Source organism: Artemia franciscana, chromosome 3 (genome assembly GCF_032884065.1).
Source record: "Artemia franciscana chromosome 3, ASM3288406v1, whole genome shotgun sequence".
NCBI lineage: Eukaryota > Metazoa > Arthropoda > Branchiopoda > Anostraca > Artemiidae > Artemia > Artemia franciscana.
Window position 1 is genome coordinate 50,600,812 of NC_088865.1, and position 25,409 is coordinate 50,626,220.

At 35.8% G+C, this 25,409-nt stretch overlaps 1 protein-coding gene across 3 annotated transcripts; it reads right to left on the reverse strand.

Moving 5' to 3' along the window:
- Window positions 1–1,976: 1,976 nt before the first annotated feature.
- Window positions 1,977–24,715, reverse strand: LOC136025376 (uncharacterized). Of its 3 annotated transcripts, none has more exons than XM_065701354.1 (4): window positions 24,595–24,715; window positions 14,645–14,806; window positions 11,372–11,602; window positions 1,977–2,260 (listed from the first exon to the last, which is right to left on the reverse strand). In XM_065701354.1, the coding sequence occupies exons 2-4, from the start codon at window positions 14,801–14,803 to the stop codon at window positions 2,129–2,131; spliced, it is 522 nt and encodes a 173-aa protein (XP_065557426.1). In that variant the 5' UTR covers window positions 14,804–14,806; window positions 24,595–24,715; the 3' UTR covers window positions 1,977–2,128. The 3 variants fall into 3 exon arrangements, with proteins under 3 accessions (XP_065557426.1, XP_065557427.1, XP_065557428.1); XM_065701355.1 differs by lacking the exon at window positions 24,595–24,715 and adding an exon at window positions 24,337–24,356; XM_065701356.1 differs by lacking the exon at window positions 24,595–24,715 and adding an exon at window positions 16,647–16,666.
- Between the last annotated feature and the right edge of the window lie 694 nt (window positions 24,716–25,409).

Here is a 25,409-nt window from a genome sequence, read left to right on the forward strand (position 1 = left end):
GTTTTGTGCCGTAAAATGGAAGAAATCAGTATCGAAATCTTGTATCCATAATCATCCTTCATGAAAAAAAAATCATAAATTTTGCAATTTTGATGATTGGGCTTAAAACTTCTGTAAAAATACCAAATTTAATTTTACAAATTTCACCACCATCACTTACTTTATTCAGGGTATTTTTCTCTATTTTATAAAATTCGGAAAACCTTCTTAGGCTAATAACTTTTGACGAGTAAGTTCGATCTTAATGACTTTTACATACATGGAATTACCATGAAAAATTAACTCTTTTGATTCATATTTCATCATCAAACCCGTTTTTCAATTTAGTTACAATGAGCACCAGTCACTACATACTTAAAGGTTCTTAAATATATATATAAAAAAAAGTTTTTTTCAACTGAAAGTAAGGAGCAACATTAAATCTTAAAACGAACAGAATTTAATACGTATATGAAGGGGGCCATCCTCTCACCAACACCTCAGTGTTCACGCTAAAGTTTTTTTTAGTAATTTTAAAAAAGCTTCTTATTGTTCTAAATATGAACGAAATGTAACTATTGTAACTAAATGACCCTTGTATTTCAGGAGTTGTTCTTAAAGACTTGGGACAAAATTCAAATTTTAGCTTTGAGAGGGAAGTGTTGAGGATGGGGAGTCCCTGTCATATACGTAGTAGTTTCTGTTCTTTTAAGGTTTTAATATTGCTCTTTACTTTCAGTTGAAAAGATTTTTTTTAACTTAATTTCTGATCGTTTTTTAACAATGTCAGGAAATCTGGCTTGGCCTCCAAGGAGAAATACCCCTCCCTAAGGAAATACTTTCTAGACAATTCAATCCCAGTGAATATTTACCCCGGGCAACTACCCTTAACATTTCCGTGCGTAAAATTGAGACGGAAAAGAGAAAACAAGACATTAAAACAATTTTGTATGGGAATTGTCGCAAATTCCCCCACTGCAAACCTTGCCCTGAAAACATCCCTCCCTCACTACAATAAAGTGTTCTGATACGCTGAATCTGATGGTTTGATATTCATTGAGAATTTTTAAAATTTTAAGTGGTGTTATCCCCTTTTTCGAAAATAAGGCAAATTTTGTCAGGTTCGTGACCTTTGACGGGTAACACTAAACTTAATACAAATTAAATATTTGGAATCAGCATAATAAGCAGAATGTTTTGATATGTCTATTGGTATTAAAATTCTGTTTTTTAGAGTTTCGGTTATTATCGGAGCCGTGTCGCTCCTTACTTACAGTTCTTTCCACGAACTGTTTGATTACCATGGGCTATTTTCTCTATGCCACTAAAGTTTGGCCAGGTCTTGTCATGACTATCTAAGCAAAGTGACTAACTTCGAATTTCAATAGCTATGTGACTTTTCTCAAAACCAGGACGGCCCGTCGTTCATTCCAAAAGCGAGGGTATTTTTTTTTATACGATTTGAAGTATAAATTATTAAGATTATAATTGCAAGAACTAAAAAAAGTGAATACATTACCGGAAACGACAATCTAGGAGCGAGATTTATAATGAACTCATTGCTAATGAATGATAATCCTATATCAATTTTATCGAACCAATTCATTAAATATAAAACTTACCACAAATGTAGCATAGTGAGTATCTTTCTAGTTAACCGAAGACAATTAATTTCTATGTATTCAAACACGGTTATCAGCAATTTTAAAGTCATTTCAACTGACGTATATTTAAACAACTTTATCTCCAAGATTTTTTTCCTTTTAACTGTTCTTTGATTTTCATTCCGAAGACTTGGGGTTGAACTCAAACAGAAAAAAAAACGAACATTTCACCGTCTAGAGCGACACAATCCAAGCGACACTTGTCGTCAGTTTTGTTATGTTAGGATAAGATGTACTATAACAAACTCAGAAAATATTAATAAAACAAAAATGACAAGTTAGGAGCACCTTAAACCTAAAACCAGCGTGCTTCCTAATTTTATGAGAATTAACTAAATGAAGCTATGCTATTTAATAATAAAAAAAATTTGATATGTATCGACCAACACAAAATATTTTTTTATTCCAGATGCATGGCACCACCCCACAGATCTTAGTTCCTTCTTTAATATTTTTACTATGATGTTCAGGAGTTCATATAAATTTTAATCTTGATTTTGAAGTAAGTCCAAATATGCACCAGTTAAAAGATCAGCTTTATCTATTCCAAGTTGCTCCATCAGTTTTTCTGCAATTACTTTACCATCTTCTGGTGTCTGATCTTCATTTAGGCAAACCTAAAAATAAACCTATTTTTTACTTTTAATATTTGTGGATTGAAATCTGATATATAATAAAACAAAAATAACTAACTGTTTTTAAAGGGCCACATATAAGGAGGGGCTCGCCTTATACGAGCCATCCCACTCTATAGCAACAAAGAGCTTGTGAACTTTGACACCTTAAAAAGCTCCAGTATATCCTTTTGCCCTGATCTGTTCCTTTTAGATCATTCCAATTCTTTCGAAGTAGATACTGATTCATTTTCTAGTCACTAAGTGCCAGTAGTAGCCCATAAAAACCTCTGGATTAACCCCCAGTGAACCATTATTCCCTCTAATCACTTGGATTGTGTCGCTTGGATTGTGTCGCTCTAGACGGTGAAATATTCGTCTTTTTTTCTGTTAATTCCCTCTAATCACTTTTGACTTTTAAAAAGGGCATTTGAACTTTTAATTTCCAATCAAATCAGCCCCTTTAAAATATCAATGATATTACTAGTTATGATAGAGCGGCACTACTTATGATATTGTTTATACGTCCTTTTAATACAGGCATGCATATAGTTTTTTATTTAATTGAAACTCCGTCTAAACATTCCATAAAAATTTCAACTCATTCCCCTTAGTGTCATTAATTACTGTAGCCATAGAAGTAGAATTAAAAGTATAGGTAGCGTTTTCTGGCTAGTTCAAAATCCACCACAATTTATCCCGAAAGGTCTAACTTAATAACGTAAGCCGTTATTTTGATATTGCTTTGTCACCCTTTTAACAATCTACATAATCATAGTTCGTTTTGATTTAGTTCAACATCTGCCTGAAAATTCCTTGAAAGCTTCACCTTCATAACCTTAGCTTTTCTATTAGCAATAGTTGTACTGTCAGTAGTAGAATTAGTAGCAGTATGCATATATCATCTTTGATTCTTTTTTTTTTTCAACATCTTCTTCAATACCCATGTTCCAACTTCATCCACAAATAAAATCTTAATATATGCTCTTTTGACAATCTAAGTGCACATAATGTCTTTTGTTAGTTCAAATTTGCCATCAATCCCCACTCAAATTTTACCTTCATAGACTTAGTTTTAATAGTACTAGTATCACATTAGTTGCAGTCGTAGCAGGAGAAGTAGTTGCATTAATAGTAGTAGCAATAATAGTAGCAGCAGCGTTAATAGCGGTAGTAGCATGTACATTTTGCCTTTTGATCGGTTGAACATCTCTTTCATGATGCCCCGCAAGTTTCCCCTTGGCATGGCAAGCCGTTCCAAAAATATTGCTGATTTGCACCTTTGACCCCCTTTTGACACCCTTTTTGATCTTAATAGTCTAAGGCTAAGCCTTACAAGTGCTTGCGATTAGAGTAGTAGTTGGAAAATTTTAGCAGCACTAGCAGTATTGGTGAAAGCAGGAGTGGTAGTAGTGTTAATAATGACATGCATATATTACCTTTTTGTCAATTGATCTTCCCCCTTTAAGTATTCTCTGAAAGTTATGACTTTACCAAGATCCATAATTGGCATACACCCTTTTGACAATCTGCATGCAAATACTATGTTTTGATTTAGTTCAAATTCCCCCTCAATATTCTGTCAAATTTTCAACTTCATACGCTTAGCCTTAATTGTACTAGTTTCATAGTAGTAGTAGGAAAATTAGTAGCGGTATAAATATATTATTATTAGCAGCAGTAACTGTAGCAGCGGCAGCATTAATAGCAGTAGTAGCGGGTTCATTTTGTCTTTTGGTCATCTTGCCTGTTTGGTCAATCGATCATCTCCCTTTTCATTTTCCAAAAGTTCCAAATTAATGTACTCAGTCATTCCTGAGTTACACCCTTTTTCAGCATCTTCAGCCTTAGTAGTACCCGCTAAAGAAGTAGTAGTTTTGGTGATAGTAGTAGTTGTGGTAGCAGTAGAAGCATCGGTAGTTGTAGTAGTAGTAGTGTGCAAATATTGCCTTTTTGGTCAATTGATCATCTCCCTTTTCATTTTCCGAAAGTTCCAAATTAATACACTCAGTCATTGATTCATGAGTTACACCCTTTTGACAACCCATGTACACATAACATGTTTTGATTTAGTTCAACATTCTTTGAAAGACTTTGGGAAAGTGGTAGTTAAGCTTCCATACATTTTCTTAATATCATATACTATATGTAAACAACGAACAAATTGCCTAACTTACAGCCCTTGCCCTGAGGCCTCGGGGCGGCGGAGGGATTGACATCTCAAACGCATTATTACTGAACCTTTCAACAATGCCGAAAAATAGATGTCTCAAAACTTTGTTTGGATGTTTGTTTTTGGGAAATGATGGGCGTGGGGGGGGGTGTCTGGTGTCTCTCAAATCAATTTTGACTCTTAAAAAGGGCACTATGACTTCCAATTTCAAATGAAATGAAATCCCACTGAAGTTTATACGACATCCCATTCCATAAGAGCCCTGTCCCTAAGGCATAACTTAAAGTCCTTGCCCCAGGGCTCTGGGGGGTTGTGTCAACCCTGGAGGCATTGTTATATATTCTTTGGACTATTATGTTTTAGAACGGATATCTCATAAGTTCAATTAGATGCGTTACATGAAAGAGAGGTAGTAAGAGGGGGGGGGGGTTAGATGACCTTCATCACTTTTGACTCTTAAAGGGGAACTAGAATTTCCAATTTTAAGACAAATGAGCTACCTCTAAAATTTATACAACCATTCCACCCATACAAACATTAAATGCACTCTCGGCACAGCTTACAACCCTTTCCCCAGACTCTGGTAGTTTGTAACAATACCAAAAGCCTGTAACAACACCAATATAGCCTAAAGTTATATGATCCTTGGATAATTTTGAATAAAATGCCCATCTCAAAGTTTCAATTGTCTGCATTTCGGTAAAAGACTACATGTGGGGGGGGGGGGGAATGGCTGCCCGCTGATCACTGTGACACTTAAAAAGGGCACTAAAACTTCTGATTGCCTTTCCAATGAGACCTCTCTGAAGTAAATACGATCACTCTTTCTATAAAAAACTTATACGCCCCAAGGGCTTAACTTACAACTCTTTCCCTGTGGGCTCTGGGGTGGTTGTCATCCACAAAGGGATAATATCCAGACCCTTCAGCTACACCAAAACAAAATTGCTATCTCAAATTTTTGATTGAATGTATTGGAGAAAATGAAGGGCGTGGAGGGGGGGGGGCTGGTTGATCTCAAATCACTTTTGATTCTTAAAATGGCAGCTATAACTTCCAATATGAAATTAAGTGAGTCCCAGCTGAAGTTTATACAAACAGCCATTCAATAAAAGCCCTATTTACCCCCAGGGCATAACCTGCGACCCTTGCCTCAGGGCTCTGGGGTGTTATGTTAACCCTAGAGGCATCTTTATATGTTCTTCAGACTATTTTGAACAAGATGGCTATCCCACAATTTCAACCAGATGTCTTTGGTGAAAAAACCAGGTAGTCAGGGGGGGGGACTAGTTGCCCTCCATCACTTTTAACTCTTAAAAGGGAACTTCAAACAAATAAGACTCCTCTAGAGTTTATACAACCATCCCTTCCATATAAGCCTTAAATGCCCTGGGGCATAACTTACAACCCTTGCCCCAGGCTCTGGGTGTTTGTGTCAACCCGGAAAGCCTTGTTATAGGATCTTCGGACTATTTTAAATAAAATTGTTATCTGAAAATTCCAATTGGATGTATTTCATTGAATATAAATTTAATTGGAGATATTACGACGTGCGTGTGGTTGTGTGTGGGGGGGGGTAGCTTCCCTCCAATCACTCTGAATCTTAAAAGGGGAACTAAAACTTTTGATTATCAATTCAATAGCCCCTCCGTAGTTTATACAAACACCCTTCTTATAAACCTGATATGCCCCCAGGGCTCGCTTATGACCCTTGCTCTGACGGCTCTGGGGGAGCTGTCATCCTCAAAGACATAATTTCTGGAACCTTTAACTAGATTGAACGAAATGGCTATTGATTTAATGTACTTGGGGAAATGGTGGGCGTTGGAGGGGACAAGTTGCCCTCCAATCACTTTTGACTATTAAAATGGGCACAGGCCTTTTCAATATCCGATCGAATGAGCCCCTTTCTAAGTTTCCACTACAAATACTTTGATACGAAGTGCCCTGGTCTAAAACTTAAAAAAAAAAAGAAATGCATTGTGCCAACATCGTTCTTTACTTAGGCAGCACTATTGCGCTGCCTATAAATTATTATTTTTCCTATGAGTACTTTATATGGAAGAGGTGGTCGCATAAACTTCGACAGGGTTTCACTCGATTCGAAATTGGAAGTTCTGGTACCCTTTTAAAGAGTCAAAAGTGGTTGGAGGGCATTTAGCCCACCCCCTACACCCTCTCTTCCCAATATTCACTCGATTGAATATTTTTAGATTGCAATTTTGTTCAAAATAGTCCAAAGATGCCTCCGGGTTTGACACAACATTCTAGAGTCATTTCATTCTAGATATTTTGTTTAAAATGGTGAAAAGACAAAATAACTATGTCTCCGGATTTTACTCCCCCTTCATCCCCGGGGAAGGACTGTAAGTTTTTCTATTTGCCCATTCTTAACATTTAATTTTTTTAGGGACAGAGTGGTTATATGGTCGCCTAAACTTTTAGGGGGCTAACTCGATCAGAAATCGATAGTTCTAGTACCCTTTTTAAGACTTGAAATTGATCGGTGGTAACATGCCCGTCCCCCTCTCACAAACTTTTTACCACAAATGCACCCAATGAAAATATGGGAATTGCCATTTTGTTCAAAATAATCCACAAGTCAAATAATTAAGACTCAGATGTTGACAAATCCCCTCAGAGCCCTCAGGGCAAGGGCTGTAACTTATACAAGTTGCCTATTGTTAACATAAAAGGTTTTTGAGGAAAGGGTGGTCACACTAACTTTGAAAAGGGCTCATTCGATTGCAAAACTAAAGCTCTAGTTCTTTTTTAAGAATAAAAAATAATCAAGAAGCAACCTTTTTTCCCGAACGCATCCGGTCAAAATTTTTAGATAGTTATTTTGTTCAAAATAGTCCAAAGGCCAAAAAATATGTCCTTTTTTAAGAATCAAAAGTAATCAAACGGCAACCGACTACCCCCCCCCCCTTTTTTTCCCCGAATGCATCCGGCCAATATTTTTTAGATAGCTATTTTGTTCAAAACAGTCCAAATGCCGAATAAATATGCTTCCATGGTTGAAAACCCCAGCCTACGGTGCAAGGACTGTAAGTTAGACAAGCTGCTTATTGTTACTTTGATACTTTGTTTACCTCTGAATGCAGTACAGGCTCCCCTAAAGGTATGGGCATCTTGAACAGAGCTTTGCCATCTTCTCCTAACCAGGATACAATTTGTCTGGGCTGCGGTGGCATTATCATTAGGGCACCAAGCGAAGTGTTGTCAAGTCTTGTGTTGAAACAGAGAGTTTGCAACCACTATTGTATGGTCTAGAGCAAACTTGATGATGCCTTCACTATTTTGACATCCTATCCCATATGTGTAACGGCCAATCAAATCATGGAGTGGCTGTTCAGTTGAGTCAACTTGGCCGTTCCAGTCTCCTGCTACAACGTGGTAGTCCCGGTTTGGATAACTTTTCACTGTATGCTCTTGTTCCGTGTTGAATGAATTTATTTGCTATTTAAAAGCTTCACTTAGCATATACCGATGTTATACTTACGTTAAATAGTCTAATCCTTAAGCAGATGAGGGCAATTCTCAGGCTAATAGGGACCCATACAAGAACTGCGCGGTGAGCTGAAGAGCTCAGCATAAATCCCATTCAAAGAAGTCAAGATCCATCTTTTACTCCGGCGTCGAAAAATCTATATACTTCGTTTGATTCTGCTATAACTATATCTTAAGATAAAACACTTCGAATCCTTGTCTTGGAATGACCGACAACACTTGCTTCATATTTATGCAATTCATAGGCGATTATTTGGTGGGTTCTCTTCTTTCAAGGACCTTACGCTTCAACATAATACTCCAAGAGTTCTTTTTATCGGCCGCACCGCCATACCTTGATGTGAAGACGCATCGCTTAAAGCTGGGGACGTCATAGTAGATTATAAACTTTTGAGACAATTCATAATTCCATTTAAAATACCCGTGGTAATTTATTTAACCGTAAGCTCCCCAGACTCACGACACCCTGTGTGCATTGACATTCAACTGTGTCAGGCGTGTGACTCGCCGAAAGATCCATCGGACTACCATTTTGAGGTGCACAGCTTGGGCTTCCCACCAGTGGTTAGGCATGGAGGAATTCAACCATTAACCGCAAGTAACTCACAGTTAGAAGACAAACAATCTGTTCAAACTCAACCTAACAATCTCTGAATTTCGTCCCCAAATAGGGTGGGAAAATGTCGAGAGGGAAAATTTAAGGGGAAGTAGAGCTTTGAAAATATTTGAATGGAGAAGGAGCGTGCGTTGCTGCGTTGGCCTGAGAAGACTTGGTACTGCAATGCCCTGTAGTAGTAGTAGTAGCAGTAGTAATAGTAGCTTTCACTTTGATATATTTCTTCAACCATTCCTTAGGTCTTGACACTCCTTGCCGGCTAAGCATTATTTTGACTCTGTACTTAATTTTAGGCCTTACCTTAGACCTTAGATCCTCCTGTGCCTCCGGAGGCACTTAGGGGATCAAAGAAGAGTCGCTAGTCATCTCTTACCGCTGCGGCCACCTATACATCTTCCCAGTCTGTTTAGACTGAGGCATAGTGATTTGTGAGGTCATAACGTAGCTACGTAACTTTTTGGGTAGCTTTTTGGGGTGTCCTCTTCTTCTGGTACCGAGCGGCAGCCACTGAAGGACGACTTTCCGTAGCCGAGTTTCGGGCATGCGGACCACATGACTGAGGTATCTCCACTTTCAATATTTGATCACTTTGGTTATCGGTGGCTGAGATGTCTTTGGTCGTACAGCAGCGTTTTTTTACTTTTTGGGACCATTGGATATTTAGAATGCGCCTTAAACACATGTTTTCAAACGCTTGGAGTTTCTTACCAAGCTGTTGATCTGTGGGCCAGGTTTCAGAGCCATATCAAAGTGTTGAGAGGACGTTGTTGTCGAACACCCTCAGCTTGAGTAAGAGAGAGTACTTCTGGCTGCGCCAAAGGTGCGACAGTTTTCTCAAAAACGCATTAGGCTGGCCGATTCTTAGCTCAACTAATCGCTGACACGATCCTGAATTGTCAATGGTACTTCCTAAGTACTTGAACTCCACGAATTGCTTTATCATCTGGTTATTGCATCGTAGATTGAGTGGAGTTACGGTGTTCGCAATACTTCTTGTTTTTTGGCATTTATCTCAAGGCTAAAAGTTTATGCAGCGCCTTTGACTTGGTTAAGATATGCTGGAGCTTTTGTTTGTAGGACACTACGAAGGCTAAAATCGTCAGTGAAATCAACATCTCCGAGTCTCTTATTATCCAACTGGATTCCATATCCATTGCAGGTCTGGAAAATGTAATCAATGATGAAAATAAAAAGCAGGGGTGAAAGCACACAACTTTCTTTTGCCACTGTCATGATGCGAAAGTAACAGGTACTTCCGCCACTTGTCTTCACGCAGCATTCTATGTCTTTGTAGAAGGCTTTAAATATTCGTAAGAGCTTATCAGGAATATCGTAGCGTTGGAAAACCTTCCGAAGCGTTTGGCAATTTATCGAGTCGAAGGCTTTGTCGAGGTTTATGAAGACCAAGTACAGCCTATTGCGCCATTCAATTACTTCTTCTGGCGGCATTTTAAGATTAAATACGAGATAGACTTACGATCGGTTTGACAGGAATCAATGCTGTTCCTCCAGGAGATGTTCATTGAACGCTGGTTGGATTCTCTTAAGGAGTATAGTCACCAATAGTTTGCTAGGTATTGATACAAGGCTGATACCTCTCCAGTTTTCACCCTTTGCAGGGTCGCCTTTTTTGAATATTTTGACGAGAGTGCTTTTTTTCCAATCCTTAGGAATCTATTCAGTTGTCCAAATTATAGAGAACATGGTTCACATAGTTGTACATGCAGCTACTGAGTATTTAATCTTTTCAGCCACAATCTAATTTTCCCCAGGGGACTTTCCATACCTCAACTTCTCAGTCACCTTTAGTATGCCCGCACCAGGGGGTGTTTTGATATCGACGGCTAGATTTAGAAATGGCATATCTGGTATATCTAAAGGATCAGCAGGTGGTGGTCTATTTAACAACTTTTCAAAATGCGTCGCCCAGGCTTCGTTCACTTTATCAGGGTAAGTAAAAAGTGGTACAGGCTCATCTTCGACGGGTCCACCTGTCTTCAGACGTTTTACAACTATCTCATTTGCGACGAGGTACACTGACCGAGAGTCTCCCTGTCTAGCAGCTTCTTCAGCCTTCTGAGCTTTCTGTTCAAGGCTACGACATTTATAAGCACGAGCGCTTTTCTTTATAACCTTATCAGGCATAGCATACTCTAGTTCAAGAGGTTGGCTCTCATCAGAGGAAAGAGTTTTTCCCTCAAGAAAGCTTTTTTGTGCCAAAAAAAAAAAAAAAAAAGGAAAAACTACCTTTCTTCCTCTTCTGCTAGTTTAATTTAGCTTTGATTTTTGTTTCACTTTTGGGAAAGGGTTCCATGTATAGTTTCGAGCAGTCTGTAACTTTTTTTGCTTCGTTTTTTTTTCTTTGCTTTTGTCTTCATTAGAAGTAGCCCTTTGTTCTTCCAAACTTGTCTATAAATACGTTCATTGATCTTTTTTGAATTTTATTTTTGCACTGTTATTAGTAAAAATATCCCTTGCTCTTTCAAAAAGTTTCAAAATTTATTATGAAAAGGCAGCATGGTTTCATAAACTATTTATAAGTTACTTTAACAAGTCATCAATTTGAAAAAAAAATTAACGCTACAAATTTCCATTTTTTTTCTTAGGCAAAAATAAGAAATAAGGTATAATAAATTAAGAAAGGAAAATTCCGGATCAGCCCACAGAGAGCTGCAAGCTGTGTAGTTATAGTAAAAAATGGGAAAGAATACTTTTATTAGTTTCAATAGATTGACTTAAGTTCAATAAAATTTTAATAATCTTAGCTCTTAGTGGGCGCACTAAACAATTTCAGAAGTAGACTAAGGCTTACCTCTAGCTCTGCATAAAATCCTGGCAATTTCTCAACCTTATCAATGTGCACTCTTGTTTGGTCAACCATATACAATTTCCTAGTCTTCTGTACCCTTCCACGAATACCAAGAGCCATTTCCAATGTTTTCGCTAGTATATCTGGCTCTGAGGTATCTGTTTTGCTGTATGTGGATATTTTAGGGCCAGAACTATCAGGACGATCGTAAAAAATCAGCTCCCCGGCGTCATTCTATAAGAGAAACACTTATGGCAATTTCGCTATTATGAAGCACAAGGGAGAATTTATCTAAGGAAAACATAAATGTTTTCGGTATAAGAGACCTGAGAGACCAACCTGCTTAAAGAAAACACTATGGCATGAAAGTTAAACAACAAAGACATGGCTCAGAAGCCCAAAAATCCAATACTAGATCCAGGATTATCGAACAGGGAGGAGGAGGAGAGGGTAACTTTCAGAGTGATGATGAATATATATATATATATATATATTTTTTGCTCAGTAGATATATGAGCAAGAATTTTGAGGGCTCAAGTACAATTTCAGATTCTAACTGGTAAATTTGCGGGGAAAAGACTAATAAGAAAAAATTTTCCAAGCATGCTAATCATCTTCCACTGATGGGATTTCATTATTTCACTGATTTCAGCATTATAGTGATTTTTGATTTTTGGTCCCTTCCCGTGCAAGCTACCACAGATGTCACTGAAGTCTGGAGATAAAACTCAGGCAAATCAGTTCAAAATTTTCTAGTCCTAATTTATGTTTCTCATACTGCACTCAAGTGCCCATAAAATTTCAACTATCTCGGTATGGTAGCTGGCCCTTGGGTATCCTGATGACTGTATCTACTTCCCCAATTCTTCCTCCCATTGCCTCTTGTCAATCTTTTTGACTGACGTTGCTACCATAAACTTTTTTTTCTTAAAATAGAAACTGTTTATTACTGAAAATAGGAACAAATTTAAATTCACGTCTTACAATAAAGACACGTAATATAAAATCTTCAGCAAAATAGTTTCCGTTGTTAAGATGCTTCAAATATTTTATTAAAAGGAAATATCCTTTAAAAACTTGCAAAATATTGTTCTTAAGACATAAACACGCTTTTGGTTAAAGACAACAAAAACAACTCCCTTTATAAACAACGCGCACTTGCTTTTATTTAAAACCGTCCTCACTTAAAAGACAGATTCATGAACAGAAACATTAGTAAGATTACGGAGCGAGATACACCTAGATTCAAATCCTTCTATAGGGCAGATCCTTCTATTATAGATCCTTCTATATAGGGCTATCCTTCTATAACATTTAGTAAGATTACAGAGCGAGATACACCTAGATTCAAATCCTACAGGGCAGACTTCCCGGTGACTAACGTTCCATAGAAGACTAATAATCATACACAGTCTTAATCTTTGTAACTGAAGAACTCCCTCTCCATCCATCCGCAATTGGCATGTAAAAATATCTTGATGTAGTTATGAAACAAAATTGCGGCTGATCGATATGTTTGACTGAATATTCAAATTTTGCGCAAAAGTGATGATGTAAACAAACATTTTCTTCATTAAGTACAGGGAAAAAAATTAAGAAATACTCTTGAAACGCATACTGCATATTGAAATTAGAACAGAAATTAATTTCTTAAAACATTCCCAGAAGAAAGTTTTTTTAGTAAAGGTAAAACTTAATACTTAAAACAGAATAAAGAAAATGGAAACAAATAGAAATTACTTTGAAGTGTACTATGATTACTGCAAATAGTCACAGCCGCAGTTAGTCAAAATCTTAATTAGTTGCAGTCACCTGCCGTTGCAGATGCATTTGCAAGCAGTTGGAGTCACAAGGAGTCACAAGTGGTCATAGCCACAGTCACAACTAGTCACAGTTGCAATCACAGGTAGTTGCAGTCGCAATCGCCAGTAGTCACAGTCGTATTCACAAATAATCACAGTTCCAGTCACAATTAGTCGCATTTGTAGTCGAAAGTACTTACAGTCACAAGTAGTCGCAGTCGTAGTAAAGTAGCGGTAATTGTAGCAGTAGAAGCTGCAGTAGTAGTATGCACATGGTGTCTTTTGGTTAGTTATAGGTCCCCCGTCCTAAAAATCACCTGAAAATTCCAACTTAGCCGTTCCCAAGATATTTTTGATATGCCCTTTTGACAAGCTGCATGAAAAAAGTTTGTTTTGACTAATTTCAACATGCCCTTAGAGTTTCATCTTAACATCCTATAATGTCACTAGAATATTTCTGAAAAGCTCTTTTGCCAACCTGTGTACACAGACTGTGTTTTGATTTAACTCAACGTCAACCTCTACACTCCCTGAAAATTTCACCTCAATACCCTTAGTCTTAGCAGTAGTAGTAGTAGCAGTAATAGTGGTAGTAGTCGTAATGGTAGTAGTAGTAGAATTATTAATAGTAGTAGTAGTAGAAGTGGTAGTAGTAGTAGTAGTAATAGTAGTAGTAGTAACAGTAGTAATAGTAGTCGTATTAGTAGTAGTAGTAGAAGTAGTAGTTGTAGTGATAGGAGTAGCAGAAGTAATATGCAAATTTTATCTTTTGGCTAATCCAACGTCCCCTAAACATTCATTGAAAGTTCCAAGTTAATACCCCAAGCCACACCTGAGATGTTGCCAATATGCCCTTTTGACAGCCTGTGTGTACATAACCATAATGCATTTTTATGCTGTTCCCCTGAATATTCTCTAAAAATTTCACCTTAATACCCCTAGATTTTCTGAACCCAGGGTCAAATATACTCTCTCCTCCCATTAACAAAACCTATACACAAACAGTGGGCAACTTCAATAACTTATAGCCCTTGCCCCCAGGGCTGTGGGAGGTCATGTAATCCTCGGAGGCATAGTTATTGCCATTTTGAACAAAATGGCTGTCTTAAGTTTTGACTTGGTGTCTTTTGGAGACGGCAGCAAAAAGGGGCATTGGAGGGGACTGGTTGCCCTCCAATCACGTTTGACTCTGAAAAAGGCACTACAACTTTAAATTTCCAATCGAGGAGCCGCATTTAAAATTTCTACGACAAAATCTTCCTTACAAAGTGGCCTTGGGAAAAGAAAAAAAATTAATAGCTAGATATTGAAGACTTATTATTCTTTTAAGATGAGATAAGATTTTTATTAAAAATAAATCTCTATCACAAGAGTACAAAGGGTCGAATTCGGACTTCAGAGTCGACAAGTCATAACTCTCATAAATCTTTATGTAGGCAGTGCTATTGCACTGGCTGTGATAAGAAATCATTACCCGAAACTTTCTAAGCTTCAACCTTCCGTTTGGTACATTGAAAAAGGTATCATCTTGGAATATTATCTCTGGTGTTCTTCCACTTAATCTTCTTGCAGCAATTTCAAGGGCATCGACATCATTGACCCTGGCTTTTATTTCCGCATTCTGGGCCATCATTTCCTAAAAAAAATGGAACAAATAATATTTAGTCTTGATGGGTATCATGGAGTATTTTTTACTGAGGGATAAGATACCCAAAAGAGGAAGACTAAGAAAGAATGGAATAAAAGAACGGAGTACGATTAAAGTGGCAGAGAAGTCTAACTGTAGAAAACGTTAGTTTAGATGTCAGTTTCCTGACTGATTTGCCTATTCTGTTTGTATTTTTAAAGTATATTCCTATTTAAGAAAGCGTTCTCAATAAATTATGTTGCTTTAGCACCAAATTTTGGCAGTACTACCTTTGCTTTTGATTATTAGCTCGATTTCTTCTCTTGAATTTTCGAATTTCTAGACTCAGAGAGTGCTATATAAAGCACAATCAATCCTAGCAATACAAAGTTTTTCCTGTTTAGGCAAGGACATATTTAGAAATTTCTTCAAGAGGACAGTGGAGATATAAATCGAAAATTTAATTTAAAAATTAAAATTTAATAAACTTGCAAAAGGTGATCTGAAGGAATTCTGTGTTAAGACAGCAGCTTCAGGGAGCTAATACCTGCATTAGCTCTCCAGAGCGTCATTTCTGTCTGTTTCTCCCACTTTAAGTCAGCAGTAAGATACACCCCAAGCAGATTAAGTTCAGTTGCATGGCTGGAAGGAGGAAGGAGAGGGTAGAATTCTGGGTTACTTTTAAGAAAAGAGGAAGCCAGCACAATGGACTTCTGGACATTAACAGTCATCCTGTCTGCAACAACATCATCCAATATATCAGCCATGATGGTAGCTGCACTCCTTTGAATATTTTTGTAGCACAATTCTGCAATAGCTAAATCATCAACATGTTTCCTGCAGTCTGGCATGCTTATTGCCAGCTCGTATAGCATGGTTAGAAAAAGAAGTGAACCCAGTATTGACTGGTTCTTAGTTATATTTTACTTTAAGAAGACGAAACCTTTTTCCAATTCTTACAAAATTTGGCCTTCTTGTTTATTTTTGTTATTGAGGCTGGCGCCAGCCACTCCGTGTAATGTCTTTTAAGTGTCTTTTCTATCCTTTGTTGTATTTTCTGAGGTTATGACTCCTTTTTAATGAGTCTAGAGGCACAGAGTTGCAAAAGCCTCTGGGCTCAACAACTGAATCAAGCCAAGAAACCATAGCAGGGGTGAATTCAAAATCTCTTAAAGCTCTGTTTCTTTAAAAATACTCAGTTAAGACAAAATATGGCAAGAAGAAATCCCTGAAATTGATCAATTATATCCAAAGGCATTTATGATTGTGCTCGAAACTTATTATATTTCTTATATCAAATTTACCCAAATTTTTCTTTCGGAATTGTGTCGAATCTAAAATTTCCTCCAGGAAGAAATGAGCATGGCGTATCTTCAATGGTGAAGCCTTCAATATTTCTGATCTTCCTGTGATTTCATAATTTCAATTTTTTGCAATGCAAGAATTTCACCATGTTTTAGAGTTTCATGCTTTCATTTATTGACTGATATTACATCTTAGATTGCTTATAAATTTAAAACTAACTTTTAACGGCATTTCCTAGTAATTATTTTATCACATATCTCTTCTTTATCTGTTCTTCTTCTTTAAGTTGGAAACAAGAAAAGTTGCGCTTCAGCGGCCTCTTTCTGTATTTAGGCCAACTAAGAAACTGCACCCTTGAATTGGAGTTCATCACGTGTTGGAAGAATTTTGAATAGTTTGCTATTTCGCTTATAGGTTATCAGCCTGTTCACTACTTAATTAAGACAATAACGAGCTATAAGTATGTTCAGATGTTTAATATTTCAATAGTTTTGCCTGGTGACCATTGAAAACTACAACAATAACAATAATCTGGGGAACTAACCTTGGCCAAAATTTAGAAATATTTTATTGTGTAGATGGCGTGGCTTCCTGAAACAGGGTTTCAACTAGCAAATAAATCACTACCTCTATTCCCATCCGAAAATAATCACAAATTTACACAATGTCTACTCCACCAGAAAACTTAAGCAAAATTCAAGTGTCTCTTGGGTATATGTTATTTATTCAGATGACACTCAGAAGTTTTGATCTGTAAATCTGTAAGAAAGTTACATACTAAATAGCCAAAAGACTTATTTAGTTTGACAGAATGCATTGGACTTCTATGGTTTGAGCTAAATATTTGCACATTAGGAAGGAGTTAGTGTATTTGGACAGTGTAATTCAAAATAACTGTAGCTAACGCATTTTCCATGCAGACCCACAATACTTTATCCCATTCCCATAATCTGCAAATATATTGCCCAAATTATATAAGTACAATGCATTCTGTTACCCATCACTCGTCTTTGTGGCTATGAAGCCGGTTTTTTAAGATCTTATATACAGATCAAAATTCTTGAGTGTGTTCTGAATAATTTACAAGTACTATCTTTTGAATTGCTAATCTAATTTTTGGCTTCAAAGAAGGAGTAAAGAGTTCAATAATTTGTAAGTGCTGAGGGCCATAACTTTTTGTTGGCTCGACATATTTTGAGGCCAAAGCGTCAAGCATCAATTAAATACCAATCACAATTAAACATCAAAAACATCAATGTAAAAATAATGGGAGACATAAAAATAGAGAAAATTCTGAAACTTCGATGATTGGTCCCAAGGCAGTATCTATTATTTTTGTTGGGAATGGGCATTACAAAAAAAAACTAAAAAAACAGCTACGAAACTTGATCAAGATCATTTTTGTTACTTTTTACAATTCGAAGAAACTATTTTTTTGAGGGGAAGGGGTCTAGTAAACCCCCCCAACCTCCACCCAGCCTGGATGCAGTTTTGATTGGGCAGACCCGTTTTAGGCCTCCTCTGAGTAGGTGACATCTGATCTTCCCATATTTCAAATCTCTGGGCTTGTTTATATCTCTCACACAAATATTGAGTCTTGGATGGGGTGGAAGAAAGGGACGCGCCTTTGTAGCATTCTGGTGACTTGGTAAAAATAAGACAATTATTTTTGTATAATTACAGTATAAAAGATGTGATTTTACTGCCTCTCATTATCTTATGGTTTACATTTTACTGGCATGATTTTATAAATGAGAAAAATAAAATGAGGAAGATAACAGCTTAAATGAATGGAAATGAAAACCACTGAAATCTTGACTTGCCCAACCTCACTCTCAGTTGATAAATGCAGTAATTTTACCAAATTTTCGAAAATTCATTAAATTTGTGGATGACCACGGAACTTTGCGAGGCGAATTACTGGTTCATCAATTTAATTCAACAAATGATAAGAATGAAATTAATAAGATAGAAAGCTGAACGAAAGGTGAAAATAATGGTGTGACAATCACCAAAGTATAGTTTTTTGTCCATAAATGCAGTTATTTTACAAAATTATTTTCTAAATTAGATTTACTGCCAAAAAATGGCAGGAGTAATGAAAATATATAAAAATAGTGACAGAATATCTACCGCTATTTCGATAATGCTTAGTAATTACAGAAGTTTAGACCTGTGGCTCTCAACCGATTTTTGGGCTACACCCCAACTAGTTTTTTCCAAAGTTTTGATGCCCTTCTCGTGATATTTAAATTATTTGGTCATCATTTTATTTGAATTCATCAGATGGAAGCTTAAAATGCTATTAAATTGGTATTTTTTTGGTCGTCCGCTAGAAATATTTTATACTAATGAAACGCTTTTTGGAATACAACACCTTTTATACACTTTATAGCGTTGTTCAAATATTATAATTTTATCTTTTTGCTCTTTAATTGCATCTGAATGTGACGTCATTCATAAGAGAATTTTATTTTCTTTTGAAAATTAAGGCTTTAAAGTATAGTCAGCCAAAAGGTGCATGTCCTACCTATGGCTACCAAAATACTGCCCTGTCCTACCGGTGGGGCCTGCACCCTACGTTGGGAACCAAGAGTTTAGATAGTCAGGAACAACAGTTAGTTCCATAAAACTTTATTGTTTGGAAGTAAGCCATGGTAGCCACTTATTGGGAAATAGGCTAAAGTAATATCAGGAGTAAGGCTGGTTATTGATTTTATTTTCGAAAGAAGAAATTAACTACTGAAAGTAAACATGTCAAATATATGTAACAATCAGCATAAATAGAGTGCTGCAAATTCAACTGAAATATTAAGATCTTTCCATGTATTTTTAATACTGTACATATTATTTCATAATAACAATATAAAACATGAAATATTGCTGTAATGTCAAATGCATAGACTTGTAATGTAGTAATGGACTAGGTACGCTTTTAACTAGTAGGCCTCAGTCTACTCCTTCCTCCAGAAGCAAAACTTGACTCCTTTATTCTGAATGCACTTTGCTTCCTTCTTGACTAAAATGTGAGAAGGCAGCACAAGTGTAAGTAAAAATTGGACTGGATAACTAGAATAAGATGATTAGCACATTGGCTGAGAACCATGACAAATTAAATAGAAATATTCAAAGTTCTTATCCTATTCCAAGGCTGACTCAATGGATAACTGGAAATCATGTTATGATAAGAAGCTCTGCTGTATCTTTGGAGACATAGCAGTGTATGTCTTGGAAGCTGTGGTCCACCAAAAACCTTTTTCTGAAGCTAGCATACTGAAGGTTATTGTGCAAAATTCAGCCAATTCATTGGAAGACTGAAATCAGTCTGTGTTAATGAGCTCTGTGGTGTCCCTAGGATCATGGTGGCTAACAATCTGTATGATGCAGCCCAGAAACATCTTATGTTTTGTGGAGAAACAACGCCGAAATCTATTGGACAAAATGGATAATAGCAATGAAAGCTGTTTCTAGGCAAAGGACTAGATCGTGTAAGAGTGATTACGCCTGGTCGTCACGTCCAGTCACTGCGTCCCCGCATACCTCTCATTATTTATTATTCATTATTGTATGTTGATTTTTTTGAATATCTGTCTATCTATCTATTTCCTAATCATCTAATCATAAAATTTTCGTAGACCTAGATCATATGGAAATCAACAAATGTACAATTAGCTAAACTCGACCAGTTTTTGGGCAAAATCCAAGGGATTACTGTTAAATGTCATTGAAGCATCAAATGCTATCCAACAATATCCACAGCACTCTTTCAAGGCACATCAAAAGTTTTCGAATGTTTCTTATAGAAAAACAGTACAAGAAAAAACTCTTCTCTAGATTACAAGTTATGAGAGAAACGTGCTTTATTTTAATTATTAATGAAATAAAGGAATCAATAAAAATGACCAGCAAGTTGGTGAAATCTTTTGCCAAAACCCTCAGATGTTTTGGCAAGTGGGACCACTACATATAATATTGACCAAAATAGTCGTTTCTAATTCTTTTTTATTAGGGTTTGCTTCAGTATCCTTTCTAAGGACTGAATTTTTAAAAAATCAAATGAAAGCAGGGGACAACATTAAAATTTCTAAACGGACATTATCCTGTATATAAAAAGGGCTTCCAACACTTCAACCATTAGCTTTTTATGCTAAGCTTTAACTATTACTCTAATTGGAAACATTTTAAGGTTCACTTTATATCATATTCTAAGACAATCATAGATCATTTTGCATTTTTCCATATGAAATGGTAATGATTTTGATGTCTTTTTAAGGGAAAAATTAGAAAGCAAATCAAAAAATGAATGCTGTTTCTTGACAGAAAGCCGTACATATCAATTTTATCTGCAAACAGTGAGTGTTTGTCACAAATGAGAATACTGAACAATTCAGCCAAATGGCTAACCAACTATTAAAAAGGGGTCTTTCACTAATGATATCTTCTTTCAGTGGGGTGGATGCTTTCCAAAGAATTATTTTCTAAAATCTTGGCGGCAAACTGTTTTCTTTACTAATTTAGCTGAATATATCAAACTGCATCAATCATTTCTAAAACAGTTACAATCATTATTTTCCATATAATTTACATTGCAATTTTACAATGCATTACAGGCATTAGTATTATCATGCTAGTACAGTCACTGCAACTCATGTAAAATTACTACAGCTGATAATACAAACTTAAACTTTAAGTAAAAAAAATGAAAAAAACTGCAGACAAAAACACCTTATGAGCCCATTGGAGAGCTTTTAGTAATTATGCCAGGTTCACACACATAGGATATTTTAAAAATCCTATAGCCAAATCCTTAAATAAATGTAAATCCTTTAGTTAATCCCTTAAGTAAATCCTTTAGTAAATGTAGTAAATTCCTTTTTTTCTCATTTCAATTAAAAAAGCTGCCTTTTCTTGAGTCTATTGTGAGTAATCACTTTGATGCCTAAATCTGTGCTGAAATATGCCAAGTGTGGCCAAGATGTGAAGAATTCAACTCACTAGTCATTCTCTCATATCCAGATATTTTCATCTGAGCACCAATAGCTGCCCATGAGCATTTCACAGCTTCTCTGTTTCTATACAACTTATCAGATTTTATATACAACATTCCATTTTCTTTAACAGATTCTATAAACAATACCCAAAACATGTATGACTTGTAGTTCCAGGAATTCATCTTTCTCTCTCTCTTTTGCACAGGTAGAATAATTTTCAATCTTCCTCTACTTTGCTTGGCTCTCTGCAGAACCAAACAAAAGGACCTGATTCACTCTGCATAAGCGAAAATAGGTTTGAGATCTATTTTCCATTATTACGCCTTAATAGAACCATTCGCGTTATTACAGCTCACTCCAAAGAAAAGAATTAGTACACTATGCCTTATTACACCTTATTACTCCAATTAGGACAATGCCTAAAGGTTCCAATGAAAAGTGCTCACATTCAAAGAAGCATGCTTACCCTATGCTATATGCATAGGGCAAGCATGTAATTATTGCTGAAAATATTTCTGATTGTGGAATATTTGAAAATTTCAAACATGGCTTCAGATTCAAATCTGGAAGATTTAGTGATTGGGTAGCCTAATTCAATTTGTGTGGCGAGAAGTATAATTGTAAGATTGCAAATTGTTGTTTTCATTTGTCTTTTTATAGTCATTCCATTCAGGTTACCCTGGATGTTTTTCATTGTGATAGATTGTTGCAATGCTCTGCTGAAAAAGGAAAAATATTCTCATTGAATAGGATAGGAAAATTTCAGTAGACTAATCAATTAAAAGTCCTAAACTAGCCAGGGAAGCGTTATTCCACTAAAAAATCACTACCTATCTTTTTTGCCCCCTTTAGCCAATATCCAGTTCCTGATTGTCATTTAAATTTCATTTTGTCTGTTACTCACTTCTTATCCATATTACTGAGGGGTCATAGTTTAGCACTAGAGAAATCATTGTTAAATATTGTGTGCTGAAGTATATATAGCTAGTTGCTACTTATTTTTCTCTGAGTATATAATGTTTGATGTGGGGTTAGCCAAAAGATGGACCTGTAGCCCTATTGAAGAAATTATTGTAAAATGGGATTCTTTATAATTTCCATAGTAATTATAGCTAATACATAATGCATGCAGCCCTGCTCTACTTTACACTCAACCTTCCTAATATAGAAATATATTGCTGAAATTACATATTTTCCATTGATTCTTCCAATCCATCCCTCAATCCTAGTTCCTGTTAATTGAAGCAACTGTGCAACTGTGAAATAATAATAATAATATATTATTGATCAACTTAATTCGGGATAATCAGTGCTTTTGGATAATATAACATTAAAAAAATGGATTTATGATGAAACAGTTAGTTTAAGACCAATGTGTTAAGTATATTTTATACCCAAAAACTAAGATATTTGGTCACTTTCAAAGGCTCAAAAGTGCTTAAATTTGAATTTGCAATAGAAGCAATTATTATATTCATAAAGAACATAAAAAAGCATCAAGTGGTATGTTCACTTTATTTGTAAGTCAAAAATATGAACAACAACAAATTTACCAATTATTAGTATAGAGCTTCATAATTTTTCTCCTGGATATGTAGACTAAGTGGAAGGTCAATTGTACCTGATGCTGTTTCTACTGTTTTTACTTGGATAGGAAAAAAGCAAAGAAAGTTCCCATTGAAAAGAAAAGACCCCAAAAGTGAGGTTGAATTGTTAAAGCTTGGAGGTTTGCCCCTTCAGTCTGTTTAAAGATAACAGATTCATAATTGAAGCTTTGCTCATTACAATCTTAAAGGTGACCTATGTTTGTACCACTTCATTAAATGTTTGAAAAGGGATAATTTTATTTATTCATTTGTCTTGTCTGTTTTCTACAAGATTGTTTTTTAATCTTTAAATTGATATGCATTTCTTACAAATACATTAGTCATACCAGAGTTCTATTTATGAGTTTTTGACCTACTTTGTAATCCCTGGTCTCAAAATTATATATAAATTTGTTGAAGGTAGGAAACATAGAATTACTGTCTGTTTAAAGAAAATGGATGGACAAAAGTAGATTTTATTACACTAAAGCCCTAGAGTCATGGCAATTAAAACAAAACAACAAAGATTAACTTGAAAATACTTGACATCACATAATTATAACAGTCACAAAGAAAAACAAATTGCTAAATTTTACTTATGTGCTCAGTTGCCAACCTGAACAATTGTTCTAAATTTTTAAATCCTGCATAAAATTCACCCTCATTATATTCACCAGCCATATCTCATGACCTACACTCTTGTCTATACATCAACAATTCAGGGAAAAGGAAGGACTGAAAAGGAAGCACAATTGGAATCTAGGACCTAGGCAGTCTATGCTTTTGCATGCCCTTCCTACTTACTGTCCCCAGATTGCTCTAGGTACTCATTTAAATTTGGGCCAATTCCTGCTGAGCTTATAGAGTCATGTCACTGACCCCTGTCCCAAACTAAATACACTGGCAATACCAGTAATTAAACCTATGCTCCTTGAACAGAAAATTTTCAACCCCAATTGCCAACCACTTAGCAAAGAGCACAAGCACAAATATGACCAGAAAACAACAATTACTTGATATATATATATATATATATATATATATATATATATATATATATATATATGTATATATATATATATATATTTATAATCAAGTCATAGTTGCCAGGATGTTTTGTTGCCATTTTCTCTATTGTCATATAAATAATATATATTTTATTTAGACAAATTAACTTTAAGACAGGTATCAACAAAACTCCATCAGGGATTGTATTTACTTTAGATAAAACCAGCAATATGAATGCTCAGCTTTGTGATATTCTAGTCTTAAAATACTAAAAAAAGAAAAATTATATGTTCTTTTTATTTTCTACCAGCTCATTTGAGCAAAATCATTTGTGACAGCAATATACCCATGGTTGGCTTAAAATCTCTCTAAAATGCTTTAAAACAGAAGGAACTTTAAAAACAAATATACTGATCAAAAAGAAGAATATTAACAGAACTGTCTAAACTTGGCATTGTTTAAGACAATTTCTTAGCGAAGTAAATGCAAAACTTTAATGCTGTCTTATGTCATCTCTAAAAAAAAATTAAAATGTATCAGAGGTATTTTGATATAAGATACTTAAAAGACTTTTAATCAAATCTATGAATTAAAGGGCCAGGCATTCCTCCCCAATTTATACAACATGTAAAAGAACAACAATTCATACTTTTTTTTAACAAAAGAAGCTTGATTTAAAAAATATATATATCTTTAACAGACAGCAAGTGACATTAATGAAATTAATCAAAACAAAAATTCCTTGAGATTAATCATTATCAATGACACAACAATAACAAACCCATGTGGCTGCATAAATTTGAACCCTGGATAAATATATAACATACTGTGAGATAAAACTATTTTTTCTTATTGTTTGCATTATTCCTATTCTTGTGGTACCCTAGGTGTTAATTTAAGGACCTACCACAGTTTTGGACTTTCTATATTCAGACTTCTAGGTGAATTGATCCCTTTTTAATCTCCTGGGAGTTTTGCATCTGTTTCTTCTTAACTATTTAAATTATACAGTGTTGCCTCTCTCGAGTTGCGAAGTATTTGTTTCTTTCAAAAAAGCCACAAATTACGTAAATTGAGCCGCTCATCTTCTTCCTTTGGATAAACCTATGCAGAAGAGAGCGATAACGAACACGAAGGGCCGTATTTTTACCGGCTGGATGTGTGTCCTTTAACTGCTGGGGATAGGTGACTCGGGTATCTGCACTTCCCACAGGTCCAATCCAGTAATTATTGAAAGACGGGGATTATTTTTTTTTAATTCGCGCTGCATTCTTCATACGCCCTGCATCTTCATTCGTGCTGCGATCTTTTTTACGTCAGCCACAGAATAAGAAATAAAGAAAAAGACCGACAAGAGCGTGATTCTAAAAAGTTGCGCGACAAAAAATGGCTCCTAAACGAGATCGCAAGCGGAAATTATCCAGTCCAAAAAAGTCTCTAGATTTCTCTGCAGGCTGCAAACAAGGTCTTGAGCCAGAATCTAAGGCCGTATTATGCGATGGATGTGAAAAATGGCTGTGTATAGAATACATAAACATGTCCATCCCAGAGTATGAACTCTTTACAAAGATGTCAACCATTGGAGATATGCAATGGTACTCTCCGGTTTGTAAGCACTCTGGTACATCAGCAGACCCCCATCATTAACTGAAATCTCGAGCCTTATAAAATCCAAGGTCCCAAGTGCTTTGGCTATCGCTGACATAGTTAACGGAGTGGTAG

What these genes read in the sequence shown, in the direction of transcription:
- LOC136025376 (XM_065701354.1), bottom strand. Translation starts at nt 14,803, where the DNA reads ATGATGGCCCAGAATGCGGAAATAAAAGCCAGGGTCAATGATGTCGAT. An exon ending in TGAAGCTTAGAAAGTTTCGG is followed by an intron (nt 11,603 to 14,644) that starts GTAATGATTTCT and finishes TTTCTCTTATAG; the next exon opens with AATGACGCCGGGGAGCTGAT. An exon ending in GATTTTATGCAGAGCTAGAG is followed by an intron (nt 2,261 to 11,371) that starts GTAAGCCTTAGT and finishes GTTTATTTTTAG; the next exon opens with GTTTGCCTAAATGAAGATCA.